At 40.8% G+C, this 25442-nt stretch overlaps 1 protein-coding gene across 1 annotated transcript in view; it reads right to left on the bottom strand.

The window, feature by feature from the left end:
• Nucleotides 1-727: 727 nt before the first annotated feature.
• Nucleotides 728-25442, bottom strand: part of LOC149455908 (nuclear receptor corepressor 1-like) — a gene marked incomplete at its 5' end in the record, with an annotated part of 39883 nt that continues 15168 nt past the window's right edge. Inside the window, 13 exons of the mRNA XM_089685724.1 lie at nucleotides 728-1939; nucleotides 3561-3764; nucleotides 8388-8441; nucleotides 9453-9595; nucleotides 13828-13962; nucleotides 14106-14323; nucleotides 14972-15105; nucleotides 17242-17367; nucleotides 20189-20664; nucleotides 22453-22615; nucleotides 23631-23801; nucleotides 24435-24587; nucleotides 24708-24911. Of these exons, the coding sequence (XP_089541850.1) occupies nucleotides 1761-1939; nucleotides 3561-3764; nucleotides 8388-8441; nucleotides 9453-9595; nucleotides 13828-13962; nucleotides 14106-14323; nucleotides 14972-15105; nucleotides 17242-17367; nucleotides 20189-20664; nucleotides 22453-22615; nucleotides 23631-23801; nucleotides 24435-24587; nucleotides 24708-24911 (2360 nt within the window). The remainder of the gene's footprint in view (nucleotides 1940-3560; nucleotides 3765-8387; nucleotides 8442-9452; nucleotides 9596-13827; nucleotides 13963-14105; nucleotides 14324-14971; nucleotides 15106-17241; nucleotides 17368-20188; nucleotides 20665-22452; nucleotides 22616-23630; nucleotides 23802-24434; nucleotides 24588-24707; nucleotides 24912-25442) is intronic.

The raw sequence follows: 25442 nt of genomic DNA, 5'->3' as shown, positions 1-25442 counted from the left end.
AACTCTGCACATCACCCCAAACATACCATCCCCACTGTGAAACATGGTGGTGGCATTATCATGTTGTGGGGATGCATTTCTTCAGCAGGGCGAGAGTTGATGGGAAGATGGATGGAGCCAAATACAGGGCAATCTTAGAAGAAAACCTGTTAGAGTCTACAAAAGACTTGGGCAGAGGTTGACCTAGCAGGACAACGACCCTAAACAGACAGCCAGAGCTACAATGGAATGGTTTAGATCAAAGTATATTCATGTGTTGGATTTAGGTCTGAACTTTGACTTCTAACTAAGAATCTGTGGCAAGACTTGAAAATCGCTGTTTACAGACGCTTTCCATCCAATCTGTCAGAGCTTGAGCTACTTGCAAAGTAGAAGGGGGCAAAAATGTCCCTCTCTAGATGTGCAAAGCTGGAACAGACATATCCAAAAAGATCTGCAGCTGTAATTGCAGGAAGAGTGCCCTACCATTGGTATTGGTGGGATGAATAGTGCCCCACTATTGCTATCAGTGACAGGAATTATGCCCCACTGTTGGTATCAGTAGGAGGAATTGTGCCCCAAGGGTCAGATAAAGGCTAGCAAAGGGCCACATCAGGCTCTAGGGCCACAGTTTGAAGACCATTGCTGTAAGAGCTCTAAGATAACAATCACGAGAGCTTCTTACAAACCTAACATTGCTACTCAGTTTGTAGTGCTCAAAACACATGTAAAATAATAAACAGACATCTTGTTTTGCGCGAAAACATTTTATTACAATCCATGTATAGAATTAAATGAATGCCGTGAGGGGAAAAAAAAAAAAAAAGCATCTAATGTACCAATCAGTCAGTCTTGAGATTGGCGACAATCCTGCCTATACACATACACCTATTGTTTTCCCTGGAGAATATATTCCTACAAAGGATAAAAACAATTGGAACCTAAAATTCACAGACACGATTTTGCAATTGTCATTGCTAGTGCAGAAAAGCTTCTTCCATGTGGTAGGTCTGATAAAAGAAATATTAAAATCTTTTTTTTTTCATGTGGTTTTTTTTTTTTTTTTTAAGACCATGAGGAGATAACATCAGCAGTGTGAGTGCTAGACTTATCAGATGTGTTTTGACACGAGTTAAAAATGAAAAGCTGGAAACTTTCCAATGGTTTTAAAAGTGGTGCCATCATCTCACCTCAAATGACTAAGAAGTGTCTCTTCTGCTCTCTAGGCATGACCTGCTAGATGGACATCAAATCTTAAGTGGGCAGTTATAAGGTGCAGGACAAATAATGTAATTAGAATTGGCTGTCTGCCATCTAGGAAGCAAGTCCAGAGAAAAAAAAAAAATAAAAAAAAATTACAAAACAAAAAGTTCCTCTTAGGGGGTGGTATTGATTTAAACATACATACACCATACTAGAGCAAAGAAAAAATAATAAACCACTGCAAATATTTACAGAAGAGAATTAAAGACATTTTGTTTTTCTTTACAAATAGCTGTGAATTGGTAGGCATCAAATTATCCACTGTTCCTTTGAAACTTCTTTACATATTAACGTGGACCTTTAAATCTTTACTAATTACATTCTGCTAGTAGTTGGCCTGGGAATGACAGGCTGATATCCATTTAAAATATTTTACACAGCTGTATGATTCCCTGTGTAGGAAGGTGGCCCCGTGCTCTTCAGCCTGTGGCTCTCATTAGAGAAAGTCTTTCAGGCTATGAATATATAAACATCGCCATTGGAACCCTTAGTCGTACACATTTTTAGTTCAAAGGGTTTCAGTCATCGCTGTCCGATAGGGTTTCATACTGTGATGAGAGGAGCGGCGCCGGCTCTCGCTCCCATATCCTGCTTTGTTGGTGGGCAGAACTCTGTGTTATGGTGGAGGCCATAGAAGATGGAGGAGTGCTATTCAGCATCCCCATAGTCAATGGGTTGAATGGGAATTGAGTGGACCCTGAAAAAAACAGATACAATCATTTAGCTGTACTTCAACAATAAGACATTTTTATGAACAACTAACAAAAATCCATTAGCGAACTACTAGAAGACAGTATGCCAACTACTGCACAAATTATGTATATATTAGAGGGGGTTTTCAGCCTTCTGCCCTTTACTAAGTTCAGGGGCAGGAACCAAGCACTGCTGGCACTGTAATGCAGAAACTGTAATGTAAACCTGGAGAGTCAGCACTTTTTTTTTTTTTCCAAGATTCAAGACTATCCTGACACTAAACCTTTGAAATAGGGCTGATAAGGGACAATGACTATCACTTAACCTCTTCCTGACCACCATATGTATATACACCGATAAGCCATAACATTATGACCACAGACAGTTAAATTGAATAATAGTGATTATCTTGTTAAAATGGAATCTGAAAATGGGTGGGATATATTAGGCAGCAAATGAACATGTTGTTCCTGTAGCTGAAATTGAGTATCTGTGCAGAGGTGTATTTACCACAAGGCAAATAAGGCACTTGCCTAGGGCGGCATTTTTCAAGGGGGCAGTACCTCCCTCCAGAAGAAGGGACACGCACACCATGGGAACCTGGTCGGATGCAAGAGAGGCTGCTTGATGGTGTATATAGAGCCTGATGTCCGGAGCTGTAAAGATGAGGGTCTCTCTATTGCCGGGTGGGTGGGGTGGTATAGTGGAAGGCTCTCCCAGGAGGGGGGCAGGGGTGCTGTTGGTCAATGTCAGGCTCTCTCCACAGGAGGGGAAGGGGGGTTGTGTTGGTCAGTGTCCGTGGGGGCAGACGATTTTTGTGTTGCCTAGGGCAGCACAAAACCTAAATACACCACTGCATCTGTGGGATGTGTCGGGAAAAACGAGTCCGATCCATTGAGGCCCCACCTCGACATAAAAGGATCTGCTACTGACAGTACTGACTGCTTGGGGCCAGATACACAAAGCATATCTGCTGAGGTCTAGTGGTGTTAATGCCTCAGTGGGTCAGGGCTGTTTTGGCAGCAAAAGGGGACCTAGTCAATGTTAGTTAGATGATCATAATGTTAAGGCTGATCGGTGTATGTTCAAAAGATTTGAAACATTTTTAGGTATGCATATTAGAAATATTATCATGTTCACCAACACATTCTGACGCTGCTAAATTTGGCCTGTGCAACCAGGCATTCAATTAGCCCTGGGCATAAAAAGATCAGCACTATTTTTTTTTTTTTTTTTTAACATGCAAATGCATCTTACAAAAGCTTTTGTTTGACATAATAGATGCCTGTCAACAGAAACATGCGTTGGTTTAGTTAAAATGTACTGGAAGCAAGTAACTCTAGGTAGAGCACACATTCAACAGAACCACAAGGCATGTCAAGCATCAAGACAGAGAACAGCTGAATATGCGGGAAGCACCCAGGTTTGATGTTTATAATTATTCTCACCAAGTGATTTTTCTTTACCAAGATTTGTAGATCATAAAATATAAACTTTATAAAATGTTCACATGTCTGAAACAAGCCTTCTTTGCAGATTTTGGCTCATTGTCCAGCAGTTGGGTAATAGAAAATGCCAGATAAAATAAGGGACATCCGGTCTTCTTTTGCGTTTTAAGTACTAACCTGAATTGGGCGAGGGATTTGCTTCCTCTCTACGAGGATCATTACTTGAAGACCCTGAAGCACTGCCTTGTGATACCCCCATTAGGACACCATGATCATCTGACTTGTCATCAAAATTGCCCATTAAAGCTTTGCGGATAATATCCTCTAGACCAAGATTACTGGCAGGATCAGCAAAGGAATGACCTCGGGAGCTGATGGTACCTGTACATACGAGAGAAATGTTAAAAGGTAAATTCAGGGAAAGAAAAATAGGTGAGATATGTAAGAGAGGCATGAAATATTAATTTCCAGGTAAATAAAATAATGACCTAAAGCATTAACAATTCTTAGATATGTATGCATTTTCAACATTTAAATTATACATGCTGGGTGGGATTTGATGTGGCAAATCCAACATGAACGTGACTTGCAGCAACAGAGTCCATTTGGAGTTGCAGTCCTGTTTATTTTGACTGGTCCCTTTGGTGAAGGAAAATCTGACAGGTCATGGAGGCTTCGGCATATAGCACACACAGTATAAGGGGCTTGCACATAAGTAAGTTTTATTATTACAGGTACTTGTGTAGTGTCAACAATTTAGGCAGCGCCACAGATATTTATTACACACACAACATTTTCCACATTTTGTCATGTTACGACCAAAAACACATGTATTTTATTGGGATTTTATGTGATAGACCAACACAAAGTGGCCCATAATTGTGAAGTGGAAGAAAAATAATAATTTTTTACAAATAAATATCTGAAAAGTGTGGCATGTATTAGTATTCAACCCCCGAGTCAATACTTTGTAGAACCCCCTTTTGCTGCAATTACAGCTGCAAGTCTTTTTGGGGATGTCTCTACCAGCTTTGCACATCTAGAGAGGGACATTTCTGCCCATTCTAATTTGTAAAATAGCTCAAGCTCTGTCAGATTGAATGGAGAGCAATTTTCAAGTCTTGCCACAGATTCTCAATTGGATTTAGGTCTTGACTTTGACTGGGCCATTCTAACCCATGAATATGCTTTGATCTACACCATTCCATTGTAGTTCTGGCTGTATGTTTAGGGTCGTCGTCCTGCTGGAAGGTGAATCTCTGCCCCAGTCTCAAGTCTTTTGCAGACTCTAACCGGTTTTCTTCTAAGCTTGCCCTGAATTTGGCTCCATCCATCTTCCCATCAACTTTGACCAGTTTCCCTGTCCCTGTTGAAGAAAAGCATCTCCACAACATGATGCTGCCACCACGTTTCACGGTGGGGATGGTGTGTTCAGGGTGACATGCAGTGTTAGTTTTCTGCCACACAGCGTTTTGCTTTTAGTCCAAAAAGTTCAATTTTGGTCTCATCTGACCAGAGAATCTTCTTCCACGTGTTTGCTGTGTTCCCCACAAAGCTTCTTGCAAACTGCAAAAGGGACTTCTTACAGCTTTCTTTCAACAGTGTCTTTCTTCTTGCCACACTTCCATAAAGGCTAGATTTGTGGAGTGTAGGACTAATAGTTGTCCTGTGGACAGATTCTCCCACCTGAGCTGTGGATCTCTGCAGCTCCTCCAGGAGTTACCATGGGCCTCTTGGCTGCTTCTCTGATTAATGCTCTCCTTGCCTGGCCTGTCAGTTTAGGTGGATGGCCATGTCTTGGTGGACTTGCAGTTGGTCCATACTCTTTCCATTTTTGGATGATGAATTAAACAGTGCTCCGTGAGATGTTCGAAGCTTGGGATTTTTTTTAATAACCTAACCCTGCTTTAAACTTCTCCACAATTTTATCCCTGACCTGTCTGGTGTGTTCCTTAGCCTTCATGCTATTTGTTCACTAAAGTTCTCTAACAAACCTCTGAGGGCTTTGCACAACAGCTGTATTTATGCTGAGATTAAATCACACACAGGTGGAGTCTATTTACTAATTAGGTGACTTCTGAAGGCAACTGGTTCCACTAGATTTTAGTTAGGGGTATTAGAGTAAAGGGGGCTGAATACAAATGCACGCCATACTTTTCAGATATTTATTTGTAAAACAATGTTGAAAACCATTTATCATTTTCCTTCCACTTCACAATTATGTGCCACTTTGTGTTGGTCTATCACTTAAAATCCTAATAAGATACATTTACGTTTTTGGTTGTAACATGGCAAAATGTGGGGTATGAATACTTTTTCAAGGCACTGTACACGTGTGTGTATGTATGTGTGTGTGTGTATATATATATATATATATATATATATATATATATATATATATATATATATATATATTCCCCCCAATATTTTCACATCAGACCCTGCCCTCAAGGGGCACACAATCTAAGGTCCCGAACTCATAATCATAAATACAGATATTAGGGCCAATTTAGACAGGAGCCAATTAACCTACCAGCATGTCTTTGGAGTGTGGGAGGAAACTAAAGTACCCAGAGGAAAACAACAAAGGCACAGGGAGAACATGCTGGCTCCAGGCAGGTTATGCCCTGGTTGGTATTCAAACCAATGACCCTAGTGCTGCCAAGCAGACTGCTAACCACTTAGCTGCCCAATTTCATCATCTTACTCTCCAGATACTGGATGACTTACAGTTAGGTCCATATATATTTGGACACAGGCACAATTTTAGTTTCCTTCAGGTACTTACCAAAACATATTCAAGCTATAGTTATATAATGGATATGGACAAAGTGCACACTCTCAGGTTTAATTTGAGGGTATGTACATCCAAATTGCAGGAAGGGTCTAGGAATTACAGCTCTTAAGAGTAGCCATCCCCCTTTTTCAATGGACCAAAAGTAATTGGACAATTGAATCAAAAGCTGTTTAATGGCCAGGTGTGGGCTACTCCTTCGTTATTTCTTCATCAATTAAGCAGGTAAAAGGTCTGGAGTTGATTCTAAGTGTGGTATTTGCATCTGGAATCTATTGCTGTGAACTTACGTCATGCGTTCAAAGGAGCTGTCCATGCAAGTGAAACAGGCCATTGTAAGGCTTCAAAAACAAAACAAATAAATCTGAGAGATAGCAGAAACATTAGGAGTGGCCAAATCAAGTTTGCTGCATTTTGAGGAAAGAACGTACTGGTGAGCTCAGCAACATAAAAAGCATAGACGTCCACGGAAGACAACAGCAGTGGATGATCGCAGGATCTTTTCTATGGTAATGAAAAACCCATTCACAACAAACAATTGACGGACACTCTCCAGAAGGTGGGCATATCATTGTCAAAGTCTACAATCAAGAGAAGACTTCATGAGAGCAAATACAGAGGGTTCACCACAAGGTGCAAACCATTCATAAGCCTGAAGAATAGAAAAGCCAGATTAGACTTTTCCAAAAAAAAATATCTAAAAAAGCCAGACCAGTTCTGGAAAAGCATTCTTTGGATGGATGAAACTAAGATTAATCTGTACCAGAATGATGGGAAGAAAAAAGTGTGGAGAAGTCTTGGAACACCTCATGATCCAAAGCACACAACGTCATCTGTAAAACATGGTGGAGGCAGTGTGATGGCATGGGCATGCATGGCTTCCAGTGACACTGGGTCATTGGTGTTTATTGAATTCTGCAGTGTTTACAGATGTACTGTCAGCCCAGATACAGAAAAGTTGATTGGACGGCACTTCACATTACAGATGGACAATGATCCAAAACACACTGAAAAACAACCCAGGAGCTTTTGAAGGAAAAGAAGTGGAATATTCTGCAATGGCCGACTCAATCACCTGATCTCAACCCAATTGAGCATGCATTTCACTTGCTGAAGGCAAAACTAAATGCAGAAAGGCCCACAAAGAACTGAAGACAGCTGCAGTTAGAGCCTGGCAAAGCACCAGAAAGAAGGAAACCCACTCTTTGGTAATGTCCATGGGTTCCAGACTTCAGGCAGTCATTGCCAGTAAAGGATAACTGAACAAAATATTACAAATGAACATTTTATTTATGATTATATTCATTCATCCAATTACATTTGAGCCCCTGAAAATGGAGGGACTGTGTATAAAAATAGTTGCAGTTCCTAAAATCTGTACTTGATATTTATGTTCAACCCATGTATTAAAGTTGAAAGACTGCACTTCAAATTCATTTGGATTGTTTCCTTTTAATTTATTCTGGTGACATACAGAGCCACAAAAGTATGAAATTGTGCCTGTGTCCAAATATATATGGACCTAATTATATATTGAAAAATATCCCATCACCCCACTGTCATAGAAATGTAATTTAGAAAATTGTGTTAAAAAATAAAAAAAACATCTATACAAAAATGCATGCTTTCTGCTTATCTAATCAATTTATACAGGACAGAAAGTACTATTGCTACAAAGTCTATGAACTTCCATAAATAAAAGTCAGTAAGATCTCAAGATATGTATTTATTCTTACAACATCCCAAAAACCCCCCACTGTATATAGTTTAAAATAGGAATAAACTAAAACTAAACATAAAGTGGATAAAGCAGTATGCGGCTAAACATCTGGTTATAAACTTTAAAAAGAAGGTTGTATTTATGTATCCCCTTCTACACTCCACCATCCAGACGGTTTAGTACAGGTTACTTACCTACAACCCTGTGTGCAAAATTCTATGCACAGCACAGCTTCTGGTGGAAATCATCAAAGCTGTACCCATAGGTGAACCTTCCACCAAAGGGAATGGTATTTGTGGTACAGCCCTGAAGATATTAGACAGGGGGCAGACACATTATATAGTGGAGATCTCAGAACAGATGTTTTCTATAAGTATAATCTATACTGAAGTGCTGGGGAGGGGAGCAGAAAAATATAAGTGCACCTACTTAAAGCAGAAAATATTTGCTCAAAAAGTTGAAACACAGAATGACACTTAACTGGTCTTACCCGAGGTAGTGACAGCTGGCAAGTTAAATATCTCTGTCCCTGGCTGAGCAGCTGCTGTAATATAAAAATTCAGATTTCATTAATAACACTGAAGTTTCCTTCTGCTCAGACAGGAATATGTTGTAAAATGTATGCAGAATAAAATGGGTTTCAGTAAAGGGAAAGGACAGTTTTTATCATTAAAGCAGGCCAAGCTTTGGAAAGAAGCATTATAATAAAACTACGATAAAACCAAATGGAAACAGTATAAAACCAGGAGTACAATGGTTATCTGCATCTACATCCATATTTACATCTGCCAGTGAAAACCATTTCACCTTAATTCATTTAAAAATAGCACCAAATAAAATTGATGAACATGGACACATAGGAAAACATTAGGGAGAGTTCGAGGGCTGCTGAAAAAAATCGCTGAACAGCTCCTGAACGTCAGTTTAGCAGCTGCAGTGTACATGAGCCCTAAGAATCTAGTATCCAATACCTTGGGAGAGAAACTGCTTCCATTCACCAGGGTTAGCAGCCACTCAGACTGCTGGGTTGCACACAAATACCCAACAGTAATTACTGTTAGGGAAGATGAAATTGCTTGGCTTCACTGCCAAAAACTAACATGTAGTGTAACATTAAGAGACTTATTCTTATCTGGAGGATGGAATTGGCTGCAGAGTCATGTACGTTTCCTTAAAAGTCTTGCAATTCAAGTCTCCTGCCATATCTCTACCTGTAGTAAGTGTTGGATACACGTAAAAGGAAATCCAATACCTAGGCTCATATCATATCACCTACCGGACAATAGGCAGGACTAAAGGAGAGGTGTAACTGTTCTTAGTATTCAGCCCCCTATAGGATGGGCATACATTCCAGATTCTGATATGCCCCCCCCCCCCCTTCATGAATAATAACAGAGATGGCATTTACTGGCAGATTCTGAGCAAGAAAGGTATTACTTTGTTTAAAGTATTTGCCAACATTGACATTAAACCAGTCATTTCTGTATGTCCAATTACTGCCACCACAATTAAGGTTAGATCAGAAAGGAGAAAATGTCAGTCAAGTCCCACTTACCCATATCAGAGTCACCGCCACCAGAGGAGTTTAACTTACGAAATATCTCTTGTTTCTTGAACATCACCATAGGGGAGGTATTCTCCAACTTAGTGAAGAAGGAGGGGAGATAATTCATATTTCCAGGTGATCGGGAATCATTCCTGCAGAAAAGGACAAAAAAAAAGTGAAATTTGTAAACCTACATAATTTTAAAAAACAACCAATGTTAGAAAGACTTCATCTATAAGACATCAAGATTACTCATGGATGAACATGTCAACAAGGACCACCCCAGCCTGAGATAAGATAGTAAAAGAACAGCTACATATTCATGTGGCCAACATTCAGCTCTCCCCTACAATTGGCCTTTTGTATAGCACAATGTAATAGAGTCCGACTGGCTTGCATTTCTGACTTTCCTGAATTTTGCTCTGTAGGAAATTTCTATATCAGGAGGAAATGTTCCAAGCAGGTTTGCATATTCTGGGCAACTAACAAAGTTGCATAGCCAGCTTCAGGGATGGACCTCCCAAAGCAAAGAAGGACTTAAAAAAAAAAAAAAAAAAATCTCCAGGCACCTATAAACTGAGTTCTTAAAGCAGGGAATTCCCTCAATAGAAACAATGGATTTATTTTTAAGGCAAGAATGGCCAGATTCACAGCAAGGATAGTTATTTCTTTTTAACCAGTTCCAGACTTTAAGCATGCTAGAGGCGCCCAGTAAGACAAGGTCTTGATAACGCCCTGTGGGTGGGGCGAAACGCGTTGACGCACTTCCGGTTGCCTGTTCCGGCGTCTGACGTCATTTCCGGTGAGTGGAACGCACGCCGAGCGGTGCGTTCCAAGGGGCCATCTTAGCATAGTGGATGAGTCTGCATCTGAGGTCTGCCATCCTGCTGTATACCAGGCTGTGGGGTCTTTATGCAAAGTCGCTGTACTTGGAAAGTGGATCATTTTGAAAGAAAATCATTGTTGTTTCTAATAAAATGCGGGTTATATCCCGCTAAAATGTGAGTGGTCTGGAGAGATTATTTTGAGGAGAAACCACTACGGTATCACGCTATGGTCTTTTCTTCTTCCTGATTTTCCTTGGGGGATTTGGTGAGAGGAGTAAGCAGAAGAGGCACCCAGACATAAGAGGAAGCAGCATTTGGAGGTCTCATAAAAAGTAAAGGGGGTCCAGGAGCCCTTAATATTCCTGAAAGGCGTGTGGACTCACTAATATCTGGTGAGTGCGGTTAATGTTGGTTTTTGCACTGGTGGATGGTGAAGGGATCAAAGGCACGGAAGAATCTAATGAAAATTATAATTTAATTATTATTTGATTTATTTTGTCACGGGACTGTCTACTTAAGTTTTTGGGATTTTTTTGTCACTGGACTTATGAATTTTAATCTTTTATATTTATATATTTATTTTTATATATTTTATAATTTAATTTTTACTAACACAAAAGTGTTTTTTTTTTTGTCACAGTCTTTAAGTTTGTTTAAGTTGAGTAATGCAATTGATTATGTGGGTTTGCGCTGGTTTTTATTGATATAAGTTTTTTTGGTTTTTGCACCTGTGTACAGCAGCATCTCACGGGGAATTGTGTGTTTAATAGGAGAGTCCTGGGCGCTGAGGTTTTGTCTTTTTTACATATTTGAGGTAGTAACTTATGAATATGTTAGGAAGGAGAGACAGAAGAGCATTTACAACGGTTAGCACACTGCACTTCCAGTAGCGGCGATAAGCCTTTGAATAGGTTCGACACAGTGGCAGAGAATTCTGCTTTAGTAAGACGCTAAGTCGCCTGTTGCTGAATTGGTGTCAGTATAAGACCATGTTCCGGAACAAGGGAACAACTATCAGCCTGAGATGAACTTTGGAGTTTCCCCAGTTCCTACAGTGGAATGACTGCTATTTGTCCCATGTGCTCTTCCTCCCAACTATCTGTAATCCACCATTGCTAAGGGAGTATCTTCTTGGTGTTCTCACAGACTGCATACAGACTGAGGGGGTTCAGCATGTCTAGTATGAAGGAACTGCAATAACCCAGATGCTGAGTTCCTGTGGCTCTGTCTCTGAGGTATCAAGCAACAGGGTGAGACAGATCAATTGTGTCATCGGCAGAAGATAGATGAAAGTGCAGTTAGGACTCTTATAAGCATTACATCACTAGCCAGAGATGAACTTCTGGTAGTGGGAGGAAAAAAAAGACAACATTTAAATATGTAAAAGAAGTGTGGGATTCCTCCCCCCCCGCAATTATACATATCTAGGTGGATAAAGCATCGTTCCGATGCTGCATCTGTCTCCCGTTGGCTCTAAGTATGAGAATTCAGTGATCACACAATCACTGAGTTCTCACAGCCATTCTGAGCAGAGAGTGGTTTGCTCTGCCCTCACTGGAGTGCTGGACTGTGAAGAGGAGGGAATGACTGGCTCAGGCTCCTAGTGGCTCACTGAGAGGCTGAGCCAGGTGCCATTGCATACTCTGGGATGGATCCCGACTTTTAAAGTCAGGATCTTTCCCCAGCTGAGTGACTTCTGCCCAGTCAGCTGAAACCGGGTCACAGGAGTGCAGAATGAACTGCACTCCTGTGATCCACAGCAGAAGTACAGCCAAAAGAGCTTTGGCTGTACTCCTTTAAACGCTATATCAATGTTACCTATAAGGCAGAATAAAGTGAAACAATAAAAGCTTGGGAAAAAACACTTAAAGTGTGGATTACTCCATAACCCATGCCTTCAGAGCCACTTGTGGCAATTAGCACTGCAGGGTGTCTTGTAGGATAAAAGGATATATTGTAGTGTGTACTACAGATCCACATAATGATCCAAAAAAAAAAAAAAAATGTCTAGCTATGAGCCAGTATGTAAAGGTACAGGAAAACCTTGTTTACGTTGCCAGTCCCATTCAGGTTCCTGGCTTCACCTGCTATAGTGGTCACACCCACAAAGGGGGTCTTAAGGGTCTGTGTGCCATGGGAATGGACCATGGCATTGGACCTATATAGCATCCTGCGGCTAACTACACTCACATAAGTGCCAAGGTAAGCGCTGAACACAGGATCCAGTGCCCGATGCAATGTTACAGGCTGGCCCTGCTGCTGTGTGCCTGGGTACAGTTCCCAAAGTATACACTGAGGGTAATCTGGAAACTGGTAAAACAATAGAAAACATTTTCTGTAACGGGAGTAAAAGTCCATCACCTAAGGGCACTAACAAAAAACAGAGCATAACAGAGGGGGTTGGGCTATATAGATACACTGGGGGCAGTCCCAGCAACACTTTGTGCCAGTATCCAATCACCTTGAAGTAGTGGCATATAGCATGATCCAAGAATCAATTCCTGTATCATGTACTGCACAACTAAGATAAAGCATTTAAGGATTTTTTAAATACATACATAACTGGGTTAAATGGGTATATTTAAACATAAGTGTTACCAGTGACAGGATAAGTAGGAATATTATTTAATGTGGAGCTCCACCTAAAAGGGGAAGCTCCGCTTTAAGGACTGGTCCCTGTTAAGGATTGGCACCTTTGGGGAGCGGGAACCCAAAAATCGACAGGTACCGGCTCCCACTTCCGCTGTGAATGCCTAGGTCACAGGTCTCCAAACTTTTCAAACAAAGGGCCAGTATACTGTCCTTCAGACTTTAGTAGGTCCGGATTAGGGCCAGTGAGGATAGAAAATGTCCTGGCCCCAGCATCAGTGAGAATAAACATGGCCGCAGGATTGATGGTCAGTAGGAGGAGTAGTGCCCCATCATTGGTATTAGTGGGAAGAATAGTGCCCCATCATTGGGTTCAATGGAAGAACTACTGTCCCATTGTTGATCTCAGTGGGAGAAATAGTACCCCAAGGGCCGGATAAAGGGTAGCAAAGGGCCGCAGTTTGGAGACCCCTGACCTAGGCGATTGGAGGCGGAAGTTGTGTCCCCCCCCCGTAGTCTGCTGGGACACGTGACAGGTACCAGAAAACTACAAGTCCATTCACAAAGTGCAGCGCTACTCACGCTTGCACAGTGAGGACCAGGCTGTGAAGCTGCAAGCGGTCACAGCTTGGTGCCTACACTGAAGGCGTCGGAAACACAGGGCAGCAGGTGAAACGGGCTGCAGGGGGGAACCCGTGGGATCAAGGGATAGGTAAGTGTCCATTTTTTAAAAGTCAGCAGCTACAGTTAAAGTATTACTTGACCTATTGACTTGCTATGCATTTATAGCCCTTTGTTTAGAGTTCTCTACCTGACACTCAGAAGATCCTAGCTTCCTCACTTAGGAGCATTATTTCTCGTAAGTAAGGCTGCATAAATTAGCAATGCAGAATAATGATACCATCTGTGAGAAATCGAAACAAAAAATATAAAGGTGCACTAGTCACACAGTCTGACATTATGCATACCTTTGTTCAGCAGGCTCTGACCTTTGGGACAGTAACATGATATTGTCTTGTTTTGAGTGTAAAATGGGAGCCTGTGGGGGTGATATAGGCTCATATGGCTCACTCATGTGTCCTCTTTCTGGCGACTTTCCAGGCCTGGATATAACACAGAAAACACAATTACTTTCAATAATGTACAATTATAATATTGGCTTAGAGGAACCTCAATGAGCAGCCTAAAAGAAAACTCATGGATTACTAGCTTCAAAGACAGAGACTTTTGAAAATGATCCCATTACCTTCCTCTAGGTTTGTCAGGCATGTTTTCTGGAGACACCCTAGAGGCTGGCCGCTGGTGGTGTACAGGCTGAGCCTGAGAGTCTGGGCTGAACCTGTTGGATGGCTTGGATCGGACGGGTGCTGCTGGTGGGGCAGTGTTCTGGAATGTTGATGTAGGTGTCTGCTGAGAAGCTTGAGAAGTTGATTGATTCCTGGCAAAGTCTTGTGTGATAATATGCTGCAGAAAAGTAAAAATCATTAGTTACACACACACATAGCTTTTCAAGTCGTAATTGTTGGAATTCTCCGAGAAAAACATTTTTTGTGCCGAACTGTAAGAGTTGAAAACATTCTGGTAACTTTAGGTTTAGGTGAAAATACTACTTTCTAAACTGGAAATTCAAGTGCAATACATTATGGAAATAATTATGTGTGACCTGTTTTACATTCAAAAAAATGAGTAAATTTGTTTAGCTAGTCTTGCAACGCTTAGACCTCTACAATACTGCAGGACAAGGAAGAGGACCTCACTTTTTTCTTGCCTTTATTTGAGCTTCCCAGTTTTTGTGACTGCTCAGAAAAGAAAGCTGATGATGTGTATTTGGCACATGTTTTAAACCAGTGAGCATGGGGCTGCCTCAGGCAAGCAACTATATTTCAATAGTAAGCCGATGTGCAATGCTACAAGAATTAGACTGGAATGTTACTTTGTTTCCTGTCTAATACAAACACAACTCCTATGTACCATGGAAAGATGTGCTGGTTAAAAAAACCCAAATAAACTGTGAGCAGTTATCCTATAGTTACAGAATTATACTGATTGTCGTATACTATGCTTTTCAACATAAAGCTATCAAATACAGTAAGAACTGCGTGCAATGCTTACACATATGTGATCAGCTAGGGTAATGAGCCTGTGGGTCTGTGGCACATGGGCGGGATTAGGCTGCTGTGGGGAGGGAGACTCTTGTTGTGTCCTGTAGCGACTGGCTTGGGCTTCATATTGCCGACTGTTTTCATCTGAAACACAGGAATTAAATTATCCATCAAGACATAAATCTGCATTGTGGAATATAATCCAATTCGAATGTGAAGGATTATATATAAAATTAAGATTGTTTACAAGTAAAATCCTTTTCTTGGAGTACATCACAGGACACTTCATATTCATGACTACTTGGGTTATGCTGACACCTTCAGGTGGACACTGGCCAAAAAAAAGGCAGAGATTCCCAAATCCAGGCATAACCTCTGCCAATTCAGCCAAGCCTCAGTTCTCAAGAGAAAGGAATAGGAGAAAACACTTTAAGCTTAGAAAAAAAAAAAAAGGGCCTCAACATCACATTATCCTGGTGAAGAACCAGGAATGGTTCCTTGCAGGTAAGCAAAGCCAACTCCGAGACCCTGTGAGCAGAAGTAATGGCAACCAAAAAGACAATCAAATGCTAATTATTACTCGTGAGCTAATATGGTGAATTTCTATAAATAGGTGAAATACAAAAAAGTATATATAAATAAAAAAATTAATAAATGTGTCTTGAATCAAAAATAATAAAAATTAAATCACCTTATTATAAATGCACAAATAGGTTCGCAAACACATCACACCAACTCATTAATAGTGTCAGAATTCCCCCTGATGAAGCCACGTGACCGGTGGAGTAATGCGTAGGGGAGGGGCTCTGACGTCACCACGCCCAGTCGGCTTCTATACGGCGAGTACAGCTAGTGTGCGGTGCACACAAGGAGATATGCATTAAAGCTTGTTTTAATTATTAAAATGTGAGTGCAATACAATGGCTATGCAATAAAGTGTTTTATAAGGGTAAAGCACTATCTTTTGTTCTTTTTTTGGCATTATATGTGTGGAGACTTCTGGAGTGGATCCAGGAGGATTATTCCCCTTGGAGGTGAGAAGGAGGAAATATCCATCCATCCACAGATCTGCATAGGATAGTAATGAGAGGAGAGACAACAGGTGGATAATCAGGAAATCACGCTGTGAACACATTCAAAGAAGGTGGTGAACATCAGTGCACATTTTATCCTTTTAGGACAAACAGCTTGTTTAGCCTGTATTTTTGGGCTAAAAATGGAGGTGAGCGCATAACTGAGCTTCATATATACCGCAATCATCTATATGTTGGAGTGAAATCACCTACTTTTACCCATCTCTCAGAAAAGGAGGATTTCACTTTATTATTGATATTGGACACATAATAATGTTATTACACTAATATTTCTCTATATCCTAAAGGGATCATTCAAGTAATTTGTGTACGGTTTGGATAATATATTGTAAGGACTTACACAGTTTTTATAGTTTATTTACATCAATATAGGAGTGCAGCACAGTTATTTGTTTTTAACCAAAAAGACAGCCTTGCAAAAAATGAGCAAGCTACTTTTGCTCCTTTGACGATCATGTTCTCTGAACCGAGAAGATCTCCTGAGCACCTCTCCAACCCAAAAGGCCGCCATACACGGTCAAGACCTTCCAATTCATTTGAAGGATCTTTCAATATCCAACCATCTCTGTGGAATACAGCCAATTCAGGGCTCACCTGGTCTTGGAAGACAGATGCATTGGCATATCCAACGACTACTGATGCCTGTCCCAAACCAATAGGATATCGAATTGAAATAATCTAGAATTAAACTGGGCATATGGGAGCAAATCAAAACACAGCTACCATCTACCCTCATGCAGCCTAAACACTCTCAGTCATTTAATCACAACCAGAGGTAAATTTTGCGTGTTCAGCACCCAACCAAAATTCCTCTGTTAAAAGGAACCAGAGGATTGTGCCTCTTGAAACAGTGGAAATACCACATAATGGTTAAGGTTCAGAGCTAATTTGACCCTTACAGGCATCATTACAAGGCAAACTGTGCCGCAAAATCCTTCCCTCCACTGCTCTGCAGGTGTAATGCCAAAGCTTATTGAATGTCAGTAGGCCTATAACCCAAAAATCTAGTAGCCACCAAGCTTAGAGGAGTGTCTGCCAAGTATCAAAGTTCTAGAAGAGGATTTCCTGCCTATTTTTGCCAGTTTACATTTACCTGAAGGTGGCAGCATACCCAAAGTAGTCATGAATATGAAGTGCCCTGTGTCATGTGCTATACGATTAAGAAAAATATATTTAGTGAACTTACTTTCAAGCTGGCTTGGTTTAGGAATTTCCTGTGGGTAACTTTCCTTCTCTTGGACTTGCACCGGGGAGCTCGCTGGGCTGATAACTTCAATAGTGTCCCTGGGTGGCTCATAGCGATGGGAAGACACTATGGAATGAAAATATCAAGCATAGACTAAATAACCCATCCATATATAAAGCCAATATAGGAAAACAATAACATACCAATCCAAAGTACGCATCTGCATATCCCTGCCTTTTACTAAACCAAAAAATAGTCCAGTTCAGTTACAAGTTACAGGATATTAATCTGCTGTACTCACCACTCATGAAAAAATGCTTTACAGAGTTGTATGTCAAGATATTTTTGTACCAAGTGTATAAAATTCAATAAATATTGTTTAAAATTAAAATACGTGTATATTAATTGGTCTGCTTGAAAAAGTTATAACATCTACAAACTATGGCAAATATACTGGAATTCTTTCTTTCTTTTTTTTATACTAGTAATGGTGGCGGTCAGTGACTTCTAGTGGGGCTGTGATAGTGTCAGATTGCCCGCCGCACTAACTGATAATAATATACACTGCCAATGTACTGACACTGACTGGGAAGGGGTTAATATCTAGGGGTAATCAAGGGGTTACTTGTGTGCCTAACAAGTGTTATTGTGTGCACTGTGTGCTGCTTTTTACTACAGATCGATTTGTTTCTTTTCCCTGCCTAACAGGGAAATGAAACCAAGTGATCGTTCCCTCTGCATACAGCCCTGTGGTGTTTGTCAACACAGGGCTGTAGGCTGTGACTCGACACAGCCAGTCAGCAGGTTCCAGCCAAGAATCATTGACCGGGATCTGTTGACGATCTCCCACTGTGTCAAATCACAGGGGAGCAGATGGGCGGGGACGCTCATGCGTCTGAAACCCAGAAATGGGCTGCGACGTACCAGTACTTCATGGTGCCTGAAGCTGCTGCAGTATATGTACTGTGGCGGGTCCAAAAGTGTTTAAGTGAGCTTATCCACACATTTAAAAAAACAAAACAAAAAAAAAACCCTTGTTTTAATACAAATATATTGCAGCAGGACTAGGCAGAGGACCTCACTATTTTCTTGTCTTTATTTGAGCTTCCCAGTTTTTGTGCCTGGTATAAAGATATGAGATCCTGGTAGGGAATATTTAGCCGCTAGTACTGAAAAGGGCTGGAAGGTACGTTTGGTATCATCAAAGATAGATATGACTTTAGTGAGTCCTGCTATGAGACCAGTGGGTAAATGATGCATGCTCACTCGCTGGAGGGAACATAGGGTTTCCAAGAGAAAACAGGTGGGAGGATATCCTTAGCGATAGGCCAAGTAGTTTCCGCATTTCCCTCCAGGCCAATACTGTGTCTCTAATCAGGAGATTCGATCAGAGAGATTGAGGTAAACCTTGAGGTTAGAATGCAGATTGGCTGGAAGGTGTAGCAGAGACACCAGGGCCTCCTCTAAGGAGTAGTTCGAGTAATGTGATTTCCCAGTAATCCAATCAAGACTCTGACGAAGAAGACAGGACAAGTTGTAAAATCTAATATTCGGCAGGCCTGCACCCCCCTCACTCTTTTGGAGACTAAGCTTTTGAAATGCAATATGCGTCTTTTTACGTTGCCACAGAAAGGTCTGTAGAGCCCTATGAATCTTCTGAACATCAAAATGTTTTAACAGAAGAGGGAGAGTTTGCAGAGAATAGAGCAATAGAAACCATTTTGTACAGATGACATGTCCCAAAGAGTGAAAGGGGAAGAGTCGTCCAAACTTGTTCTTGTACAATCTTGTTGATTAAAGGAGGGTAATTTAGGTAATAAAGTGACGATGGTTCTCTGCCTATGCAGATGCCCAAATACATAATGGATTGAGTAGCTATACCAAAGGGAGAGGAAGGAATCCAACGCTTTGATGTAGCAACATTCAAAGGGAGTACTTCTCTCTTATCAAAATTGATTCTGAGGCCGGAGCATTTACCGGAAGGTCGCAAACAGGTCTTTAAGAAGTAGCAATTCTTTGGGTGGAACAGTAATATATCATCCACAAAGAGAGCTGAGCCGAGAGTAAGGTCACCAATTGTGACACCACTAATGTATGGTCTTTTTACATTTATATATCAAAAAACCCAGTGATGATCAAATACCACCAAAAAAAAAAAGCTCTATTTGTGTGGAAAAAAACCCCATTTGGATAGTGTTGCATGACTGAGCAATTGCCAGTTAAAGTAGCGCAGTGCTGAATAGCAAAAAAATGCTCAAGAGGTAAACAAATCTGTCAAGGCTTATGATTTTTGTTCTAGTTACCATTTGTATCCCATTTAAACACAAGGTAGCTCATACTATGTATACATGTCGTACTTCCGGTTTCATAATGCTGCACAGTTACTGCTTTTTACTGTTTCACTTATTTATTTCAAGTTGATCAGTCTGCTAAAACTGCCAGGGAATAAGCTGGTCACTAGGAAGGCTATCTTGTAATTTATTTTATTTTGGAATGCAGACATACCCAAGTAAGTGAATATACAAATACACGTACAAAATACAGCACATCAAAATGACTTGCATATGAAAAGCACAATGCCATTAAATACTGACTGAAAATACCCTGAAGTGTTATATTGTTAAAAACTGTAGGGAAGCAGTTGTTCATAGCAATCAGATACGTTTTTCAACCCAGTGCTTTCCACAGTGCAGGACTAGCATCACTGGTGGTATTTATTATACTGCTTGTAGATGGCACTTGGTAAGGGTCATTTTAGATAGGGCAAATGGGAAAAATGTAAAGGTATTAAAGAAATGCATTGAGGGAGAGCAGGCTTAATTAACAACAAAAGCAATCTGACTGAACAATGCATAGGATAGACTGATCAAAATACAACAGAAATAACCAATGACCCAGTAAAAATGAACTCCACTACAATTAAAATTAGACAAAGTTATATACTTACAGCTACTGGAGGAATTGGAGCTTATTGAACCGCGCTCTCGTGCATCTTTGTCAGAAGCGATCTGCTGTGTTATAATCACATCTATAAAGTTGGCTGCAGTGATTGTGGTCTTTCCATGGGCTTTTAATTCTTCCACATAGCGTGATTTAGTATGTGCAGGTTTATCTTTGCCCGCTTCAGAATACACAGCTGGAGATGGCTGGCTTTGCGACTTGCTACTAGAGAAACTGGAGGAGGTGTATGGGCTTTGAACCAGTCTACGCTCAGTTTCCATCTGCTGCTGCTCCAGTGCTGCACGCCTTGCTATGTTTTCTTCTGATCTTGCAGACTCGTGTTTGCTTTCCTTTGGCTTGGAAACTTCCATCTGTGGAGCAGAAGCTGCAGCGTCTACTAAAGCAGCTAATGCATCAGCAGCGGTGCTATACCGGGAGGCTGGGGTTCCATGAGTGATGGAAGCAGCACCAGGATTCAGAGGCCTAGCAAAGAAGAAAAGAGATTACAAGCTTGAGCAATATTATCAAAATATTAAAATTACTTTCCGTTGAAGTACCTTTGCAAGAATTTAATGGTGGCTAAATCCTTCATTTTAAAATGTATTCAACAATAATACATACAGACTACAATTACATTGTGCTAAATCAGGGAAGAGGGCTTGTCCCTTGAAATGCTTCAGCTGCACCTTACCTGGAGACTGATCTAGGATATGCTAATGTTTTTTCGCCATATGTGTGTATTCTGATATACATTTTTTTATTTAACAGTTTTACAATAAGGCACTAGGCTGGTGCGCCTACTTATTTTTGTTTATAGTCTTGGTTCTCCCCAAATTGAAGAGGGCAGCAAGGCTCCAGTGCATACAGTGGTGGTTCAAGATGGCGTATGCATAGTGTTCCATTTTGGGTGTTCAAGGTGGAAGAATAGTCCATTTTGGGCCCCTTGACGATTGGACTGCCAGAAGGATTGCTACACCCGTGGAGCGGACTTGCACTTTTATGGTGTACAATACTTACAACACGCTACCTTGCATATTGTTCCATATCTTGAAAAGAGGGAAGGGACCCCAATCCCCCAATGTGTCAGCATTGGATGCTTGTGCAGCTAATTGCCGAACACCAGTGCCTGCACATGGGAAGAAGGATAGAGTCACATGTCCCCTATAACCAGAATCACTGAGTGAGTTTCTCCACTCCTGGCAGTTAGAGTGGTTGAGAGGAGAAGGCAAGGCAGGTATGGTGGTGTTGCAGCCACTAAGAGTGACCCAATTGCTTTGTTCTGCATAAGCAAAAGCACGTGTTTGCTGGTCCACAAGCACCATAAAAAAAAAAAAAATCCAATGCCATTTTATTATGACAGATTTTCTGTGATGATGTGATGAAGTCTTGTAGTCAACCTTATTGATCCCTTACAATTCGTAAACTACTCGTGATGGTATAAGTTAAAGTGTGATGTCTGGTTTGTCAAATGAAAATTTTGATTTCATTTCAGGTGTTCTTATGTCCATTTCAGAAGGCAAGCAAAAGGTAACGACACGATGAGCATTCATGAGCCCATATATCAAAGTGATAACTATGAAAGTCCTTGCACACCAACAGGGATAGAGCTCAGGTTTAGAGTACTGCCCTTAGGGGAGAAGAGAACTATTTCTTAGTGTCAGATCTGCTACAGACTGTGTATATGTACAGAGGTAATGTGGAACATGCCTTTGAGCAATAAGAGAAATGACTGGTCATATGTGCCCCTCTAGAGTAGCAATTTACCACCCAAATCCAGGATAGTGTGGTCAGAGCCAAACCCGCATATGGCAGGAACTGCAGGCACTTGTTGCCTGGACTAGGGAGACTAAGGATCTATATTGTCCAGCTTGTTACAAAGCCAGCAACTTGTTAGGAAAATCTTAGGAAATAAAATCCACAAAAAAAGAAACTAAGATTTGTCAGTGTGGAAGCTTAGGTTCTTAATTCCCGATGCTGGCAAAAAACTGAGCTGCCTCTAGAAGTAGGGGAGCATGGCCACCATCAGGGGCCACCCCTAGGCTGTACCTACAGTTCTACCCCTGCAGGTGACACTATAACCCAGTCGTTAAGATCTACTAATCTTTGCTATGTCCCTCCATGATCTGAAGAGAAATGACATTGGCAACAATGTTAAATGCTGAAGCTATTAAATTTTAAGAAATATAAATACATATTTCAGTATACAATATAGAGATAAATTAAACATTTATATATAGAAAAAATATAGGATATAGGAAAAATTATACACACATGATTCGCAGCTGTGAAGGGTCTAGTGGTGTGATGACACTTTTTCCATTAGCTCCATGTAATATACTCGGCCGCTGTGGCATCATGTTCTCCTGGGAACGGACTGATGGTGACGGTGACCGTACATATCCGTGACTGCCTGGTCTACTAGGCGGCTCTGCACCTACATTAAAAAATAGGTGCATCAAAAGACATCAATGTGCTGCAAACCAAGGTAATGCATTACCAAAAAGATTGGGGCAGTAGAGGATATATTTGGGTCTTCATAGAACAGAAGATTGTGCGTATTACCTAAGCTTTTTCTGGGTATCAATGTGCTCATCTTACTATGGCAATTTTAGCATTTTGGAGATCTTGTCTGCCAATCAGAAACTCTGGCGCATCACTCTGATACCAGACTCTTGTAAACCTCTTTACAGCAACTAGTTATAAAGGCAGGATTGAATATTGTCCTTTCAAAATTCCTTTCTATAGGCACATTTTAGCTTATTTAACCACTTGAATACTTTTGACATAGTTGGTACACAGCGCTCTGGAGGTGTTTGGGGGGGGAAACCACTGCACAGAGCAGGTAAGTATAACATGTTTATTTGTGAGAAAAAAAAAAATACTGCCTTTAATATCACTTTAATGCAGGGAATGCATTACGGTAAAGCACATTTTAGCTTTAGAACATGCAACCCAAAAGCACTCATGATTATCTTGTGCTAATTGCGCACCTAGATAGATGCAGCATCGATCTGATGCTGCATCTGTACCCCATTAGCTCAAAGGCTGAGCAGAGAGCAGTGGCTGTCAGTCACTGGCTCTCTGCAGCACAGGGGTAGGAGAGGCTGGCTCAGGCCTTCGGGTCTTGTTGAGAGGCTAAGCAAGGTGCTGGTCTAGGCTCCTGGTTGGATTCCGACCATATGGTCACAATCTTTCCCCAGCCTGGACTAACTCTGTGATGTCAGCCATTATGCCATACGAGCTTTGGCCTGTATTTCTCCTTTTAAAGTCTAAAAAGATGCCTTTCGCTACCAATAATGAACTGGGGTCAGCAATTATAAAGTACACATAAATTATTAAATTATAAGAAAATAACTGCTCACACTGTTTCTTCAGGTTTTCTGGTTTTTATTCATTTCCATGAAACACAGCCATAACGACCAGTGTTCTGTAAGAGTAGTGCTGCTCACCTGCTCGCAGATAATGTTCACTCTGTGCTGAGGCTGCGGCTATTCTCTCTCGCTCCCTCTCTCTTTCCCGCTCTCGGTCACGCTGTTCTTTTTCTCTTTCACGTTCCCTTTCTCGTTCTCTCTCCCTTTCAACATTGGCAGATGATACAGGAGTTAAGTGTGCTGGGTGACCTATAAAAGAGGACAGTTGTTATGAATGTCATACAGAAGCGTGGGACAGCTTGGTCTCCACAGTCTACAGAGGGAAATATATAAAAAGAGAAAGAATTCTTGTTTATCTAAGCTCAAATTCAAAAAGCACAAAAAAAAAGAAAAAAAAAACCCATAGCTTTAACATCTCTCAAAGTCCAAATTAAGTCCAATGTAACCCAGCCCTAAGATCCACCCTCTAGCCTTCAACTACCAATTGCCAGATCTCTCTACTACCCTCTGCCACTTGACGCTGAATGAAAGGGGATAGAAATTGGAAGTAGAAGTGAGTAGGTCTAAACCTTGAATTTAAAGCACAAGAACTTTTGTTACCAGAGGCACCTTTAGGCTAGGTCAGGTTAACTTTAATATTAGATGCCAGCACCACTGATTCAAAAATCCCTAAAGTAACCAGTTTTCAGCTATATAATATGAAAAAGCAATGTTGGCTGGAAAGTACACATCCTAATACCAAAATTATTCCCAACACAACCGCCATAAGTTAAGCAAACTCAAATTACTTATTTCATGTCAATATGTAGGCAATAAATGTGAATGACTGCAGTAAAAAATCAAAGAATACATTAAGAATTTGGAAAGCAAAAAGTAACAAACCTGGAGACAAAGAAGATGGAGGGTTGTATGGCCTAGTAGGGAAAGCAAGCTGAGCCCCTGGCATATATGTAATTCTGTCCATCGGGGGAGTACTTGTTCCGCCAGGATGAGGGACGAGAATAGTGGGTGGCATGTTATTTAAGTCTATTATACCTGTTTAAAGACATATTTTCATATGATGTCAAGGGTATAAAAAAAATCATCATAGCACACATCTATCAAAACACTCAGTACACGACAGTCCGTTAAAATTAAGGAAAATAATGAACTAACCTCGTGCTCCAGTATAGGGTATTGCTAATCCTTGTTCCCTAGGAGAAAGCCCTCTGCCAACGTCTGGCCTTAAATTAACCTGCATCTGCTGGGAGGTGATGTAGTCATTTAAGATTGTCTGTCGTGTGTTCTCCATGGCATAGAGCTGGTACTGGCTTGGGTAACCTGGTGTTGGGGAAAGCTGCCTTTGAAACAAGTAGGCTGCTGCAGATAAAAGTAAATTGGAAATAAAAGTTTATGAGTCACTACAAGATAAGGAATAACTTCACCCAAAATCTGTTTTGTTGTGAAAATTGCAATAAACATGCACAATGATTTAAATCAAAGCCACATTTAGATCTGCGATATCTGGGTGGGCATCTTGTAACAGCCATGAGAAAAGCAAAGATGCTTCCTATAACACATGGCACTTGAAATCTTGTTGGGATAGAGCTTTCTTTCAATACACAAAAAATAGAAGTAAAAAGTTGCATTTCACTAGCAAATCCCTGAACAGAGAACCCTTTAGATATGTGACAGTTGAGCAGGTAAGAACTGAAGAGATTATGGGTAACTGAAATTATGCTATCTACAAGGACACAGTACAACATAAAAATAGCCCACATAACTAGGAGCAGAACATATATGTGACACCAGGTCTCTTCCACTGCCATGTGACAAGTCTAAATATTACACCATTCACACCATGGTGCAGAGTTGTCGGTTTTTCTGTATACATTCTGCAAGGGCACAACA

The sequence above is a fragment of the Staurois parvus genome, unplaced genomic scaffold (genome assembly GCF_062004578.1).
Source record: "Staurois parvus isolate SC_StPar_1 unplaced genomic scaffold, SC_StPar_1.0 ptg000382l, whole genome shotgun sequence".
Taxonomy (NCBI): Eukaryota; Metazoa; Chordata; class Amphibia; order Anura; family Ranidae; genus Staurois; species Staurois parvus.
The sequence above is the reverse complement of the archived record's forward strand: the minus strand, read 5'-3'. Positions and strand labels throughout refer to the sequence as shown.